Raw genomic sequence first — 5261 nt, forward strand, 5'->3', positions numbered from 1 at the left:
ATTTGAAGTATAGTAGATTTACAAAGTTGTTACTTTCAAGTTGTACCGAAAAGTGATTCAGATATATACATATGGACATATGTATATAGATATAGATATATTATTTTTCAGATTCTTTTCTACTAGTTTATTGCACGATGTTAAATATAGTTCCCTGTGCTACACTGTAGGACCTTATTCATTTCAGTGTATTCTAGTGAGTATATGGTCATGTATATGTGGGAATTAAAGTAGCCTCACTTTAGGCAAGAGAGCTTGTCTAACTCATCTTGGTCCAGCACCTAACACAGAATCAAGCGCTCCAGAGGTTCTCAGCAAATACTGGAGGGATGAGGGCGGGAAAGGAGAGGGAGGAACTCGCCCTTCGGAGATACCCGCTTTTCCACGGCGGTTTCCAAGCCCCAGACCTCTGACCTCCCACCAGTAGGTGGCAAGATAGCCTCCTCGCGTGCCGTAAAAGGGCGGAGCTGGTAGGAGGGTCCAAGGTTCCTGCGCGCGCAGACGCCGGCCCTGTTTTCTCTGCTCGCCGGAAGAAGGCGGGCCTCTTTTCGTGCCTAGCGCAGCCATGGTAAGGCGGGTTCTTTGCGAGCTCTTGACGATCCATCAGCCTCCATCCTCCCAGGGCTGGGGCTGCCCGGGACTCCGGGACTCTCGCGGGGGGTGGTCGGGCCGAGGCGAAGGGAGAGGGACCTCGTGGGGTGGGCACAGGCGGGGTAGATGGTGAGAGCGAACACCAGCTTTCAGCTGTAGGGGGAAATTGGTACCGCTGGCAGGAAGGCCGCGGTATCTGGGCCGGCCACGCATCATGCGGCCCTGGGAGGAGCTGCTTGCTTCCCAGAATGGATCCCCGGGTGGGCCCGGAGGATAGACGTCTGGCCCGGGGCAGGAGAAGAGATTCTCTCCGTCGTGTCTTTAGCACGCTCTGATTTTAGCTAATGTGATTGGTGAGATTCAGTATACGGCCTTAAAAAGGCTTCTTTTCTCACTTTAAGGTGGAAAATGATCTTAGCTACTTTAGAGTTTGAGGAAGCAGCTATTGGCACGTGGTTGTTCCAGTATCTCAACAGCTAACACTTGAAAGCCAGATATGTTTCGAGAAGATTTCTGTTTGATAGAGAAGCACAAATTGAGTTCCGGTCCATTTCTGTTGCTGGCTGGCTGTGTGCCTTGAAGTCCATCCCCTGGCTGTTTCACCAGCAGTGTCCTAGTGAAAACATCCTCTAGAAGCATTCACACTTTTAAGCAGTAATATGTAAATAACTAGTAGGAAACTGGTTGCAGTTTGCGGCACCTGTAGTATTTGCTGGGTACTGTGTGTGTTTTTATTGAAGAGGAAACGATGCTGTTCTTCAAAACACCTGAAGCAATTTAACAGTATTAAAATCTGAAACTTTAGGCTCGGGGTCCCAAGAAGCACCTGAAACGCGTAGCAGCTCCAAAACATTGGATGCTGGATAAACTGACTGGTGTGTTTGTAAGTATCATTATATTGTAACCATGTTTTTTTACATTGTATGTTTTGAGACATTTTGTACTGTTTCTTTTTGTGTCGGATATCCCTGATTACCGGATGGGAACATTCACTGCCTGCCAGAAGTCATTTTGGGGTCAGGGCAGTCTGAATCTCGGGACTTGAGAGGTACATTTTTTAAAATGATAAATTGATCATTTACAGGCCCCTCGTCCATCTACCGGCCCCCACAAGCTAAGGGAATGTCTCCCCCTAATCATTTTCCTAAGGAATAGACTTAAGTATGCCTTAACTGGAGATGAAGTAAAGAAGATTTGCATGCAGCGTTTCATTAAGATCGATGGCAAAGTCCGCACAGATATAACCTACCCTGCTGGTTTTATGGGTAAGTGGTTACTGGTGGGCACTTGGTGGTAGCCCCTTTGATATTTTTTTTTAAATCTCGCTCTCTAAAAAGGTGGTTGTATTAAATACTGGTGAACTTTTGTCAGAGTCGTCGTTGGTATTCAAAATGGGAAGCATATGGATTTTTTTTCCTTATGTGGTTGTTGCTCAGCATGGTCTACTGGGGTTCACTGTAGTAACCTGAGTTATTGTTTGATATCAGATGTCATCAGCATTGATAAGACTGGAGAGAATTTTCGTTTGATCTATGACACCAAGGGTCGCTTTGCTGTTCATCGTATTACACCTGAGGAGGCCAAGGTGAGTGATGCAAGCAGGCTGGGCTGTTGTTTTAAAGTACTTGATTCTAAGTTACAGCCTGAATTAAGTACATGGGCTGATGCATTGTGATGAGTTAGGTTGATTAGGATTCCTTATAATCTTATACCTGGAAACATCTAGTCGGGTTAGCATCCTCAACAGATTGTTACCTTTTTTATCACAGAAATGAATTCGCACTGAACAGTGACTTCTGGTTGCTGGTGGTTTTTTTGTTTGAGGCAAGGAGAGTGAATTCTAGAAATGTTTGAGTATCTGAAGTGTGGATCCTTTAAAGGCTAAGGGGCCAGAAAACCCAATGTCTAGTCCAGTCCAGTTGGCCTTTTGTCTAGCTTTATTCTGGAGAGGGGAAAGGTATTAATGGAAAGGACCAATAGCCTTCGGGGCACTAATTTGAGATAATGGAAAAGGTTACAGACATTGATTATTTAATCCAGTTTGTTGTGGTGGTTATATGTATAAGTTCATGGCGGCTTCCGTTATTGGCTGTAAATGAAGGTTAATTCAATTGAGTGATTGAGCTCCTAATTTCCTTAGCTGCCTGCATTGTTACCAGCAGGTTGGACAGCCTGTCCAATGGAATCAAGGTGATTTGATTCATTCAAAGAATCTTTTGGAGAGTGAAAAATCCAAAAGTGAAATGGTTTGTGAAATAGTTGATTCGATGAACTGGTAATGCAATTGCAGTTTGTGAGACAAAACTCAATTGTGATGTAGAGGGAGCCATTAAGAGGCACTTGTTAGCTGGGTGGGTAGAAGGGAAGAATTCAAGCTGTCCCAGACTGAACCTGAGAAAGGGGCTGTAACTTGCATTTGAGGGGGGAGGAAATGGTGGTGATTAGCCCACCTGGTAGTTCCCAGGTTGTGAGGCCTTCCAGTGCCTTGAACTTTTAGCCTTGGGGTTGATGCAGTGCTACAAAGAAAACACATAAGAAATAGGAAGATTAATCTAGAAGGGGGGCCAGTGTGCAAGGTGAATTTATTGGGGGGTGGGAAGAAAAGTCAAGAACACCATTATTCAGCTGTAGCTCTTTAGCTGCTGGTTACATCTTTAAGGTGGTGACAGAACTGTCATTGTACTCTGGAGCATAGTGCATGTAAGCTGGACTGATGTGACTAAACCTTGTGTGTTTCTAGTATAAATTGTGCAAAGTAAGAAAGATATTTGTGGGGACAAAAGGAATCCCTCATCTGGTAACCCATGATGCTCGTACCATCCGTTACCCTGATCCCCTCATCAAGGTGAATGATACCATTCAGATTGACTTGGAGACTGGCAAGATTACTGATTTCATCAAATTTGACACTGGTAAGCAGCCTCTGCTACGTAGGCATTCTCTTGAGGCAGAATTCTCATAGGCAGGCATAAGAGCTGTACTTTGCTTTTACTTTTTAAATTGATTGAATCTAGGACTTGCACAAGGCCTGGGTACAGGGTTTTATTTTTTGGGTTCGTGGTCTAATATACACCTAATTGGCAACCAAAGCTAGATGTCTTTTGTTGATATAGTAACAGATGGGGAACAAGGCAAGTCTTTTAAGAAATGTTCAGTGAATGTGTAAAAGCAAAGCCTTGTGTCATTGTTTTCTGGTGGCCATGAGGGAATTGAGATACAGCCTTTTATAGTTGACTCATCCTTCAAATCTGTTCACAGTAGTAGCAGAAAATTAATTGTACCTTGAAAGATTAACAACTTTGTTTGAAACCTGTCTCTCTCATTGACTACCATTTCCTTCCTATATAGGTAACCTGTGCATGGTGACTGGAGGTGCTAACCTGGGAAGAATTGGTGTGATTACAAACCGGGAGAGGCATCCAGGTTCTTTTGATGTAGTTCATGTGAAAGATGCAAACGGCAACAGCTTTGCCACTCGGCTCTCGAACATTTTCGTTATTGGCAAAGTAAGTCTGGGTTTCTCTAGTCCAGGGAAACCTGTAAAATGCTGGGATTGTAGCTCCTGGTTCCTGCTAAACCTGTTATAAAATAAAGCCTCCTCTGGGATAGGGCTCACAGCAGGGCTGAGGCAAACCTGTGCTTTTTCAGCATCACAGGATTGGGGGTAGGGACTGGATCACCTGGGTTGGTGAAAAGTGCCAGTAATGGGATGAATATACCTTATAGTTTGGCTCTTTAATTTGTACCTGTGGGAGATTGTGGCGGGGGGTGGTAAGCTAATGCTTGGCCTTCGGCACAATTTCAGTATATCTAAGACTAATTATGAAGGATATTGTAGTTTGCATTTACATACATGGGCAAAATTTTTCAATGGGCATTTCAGATAAATGACTGCCTGACTATTGCTGAGTGCTTTCACAAACAGGCTTCTCTTCCTCTTGACAAATATAAACATAGCATGTGCCAGCCTGTTAATGGTGTGTAGCAGGTTTTGATTCTCCTTGTTTTCTCCTCCAGGGCAACAAACCATGGATCTCTCTTCCCCGTGGAAAGGGTATTCGCCTTACCATTGCTGAGGAGAGAGATAAGAGATTGGCAGCCAAACAGAGCAGTGGATAAAATGATTGCTATGTGATGTGATTGGAAAGGTCTTTGTAATTAAAGATAATACCAAGTGATTAATAGCATCTCTGGTGTTTGCTGTGGTTTCGGTTTTTGGTTTGTTTGCTTGCTTTGAATTTTCAGGCAGGCTTGGCATTCTGGGATATGATGTCTCCTATAGGCTAGACTTCAGTGATGGTAGGAGAACATATCAAACCTTGGCAAGGAGACGCAAGTAAATTATTTTATACACAGTAGCTTGTTTTTTTTTTTTTAATCCCCCTCTTTTCTCTGGTCTTTATATAAGACCATATATAAGCCTGGCTCATCTGTTTTTCTCACTTCTGTGCCCAGCTTGCCAAATGGCAGGAAAAAAATGGCCAGTTTTGAATACAGGTCGTCATAAAGATATGGGCTCTTGTTGCCAAGCAATACACTTGCTTGGACTTTGTCCTTACATTTTTCAGCTACTATAGCATTCAGTCCTCAACTCCATTTCTCAGGACTGCAAAATCATGTTTTTACCAGTTTGGGGAGGCACCTCTGTTGGCAAGGGGCCAGCAGTTAGA

At 43.8% G+C, this 5261-nt stretch overlaps 1 protein-coding gene across 1 annotated transcript; it reads left to right on the forward strand.

Moving 5' to 3' along the window:
• Nucleotides 1-494: 494 nt before the first annotated feature.
• On the forward strand, nt 495-4752 carry RPS4X (ribosomal protein S4 X-linked). Its single transcript, XM_068962603.1, has 7 exons — nt 495-568; nt 1397-1474; nt 1676-1856; nt 2079-2176; nt 3332-3503; nt 3940-4097; nt 4609-4752. Exons 1-7 carry the CDS (start codon nt 566-568, stop codon nt 4708-4710), a joined length of 792 nt encoding a protein of 263 aa, XP_068818704.1. The 5' UTR covers nt 495-565; the 3' UTR covers nt 4711-4752.
• Nucleotides 4753-5261: the final 509 nt, after the last annotated feature.

This window comes from Capricornis sumatraensis, chromosome X, assembly GCF_032405125.1.
Source record: "Capricornis sumatraensis isolate serow.1 chromosome X, serow.2, whole genome shotgun sequence".
NCBI lineage: Eukaryota > Metazoa > Chordata > Mammalia > Artiodactyla > Bovidae > Capricornis > Capricornis sumatraensis.

What these genes read in the sequence shown, in the direction of transcription:
- RPS4X (XM_068962603.1), top strand. An exon ending in ATAAACTGACTGGTGTGTTT is followed by an intron (nt 1,475 to 1,675) that starts GTAAGTATCATT and finishes GATCATTTACAG; the next exon opens with GCCCCTCGTCCATCTACCGG. An exon ending in TTACACCTGAGGAGGCCAAG is followed by an intron (nt 2,177 to 3,331) that starts GTGAGTGATGCA and finishes GTGTGTTTCTAG; the next exon opens with TATAAATTGTGCAAAGTAAG.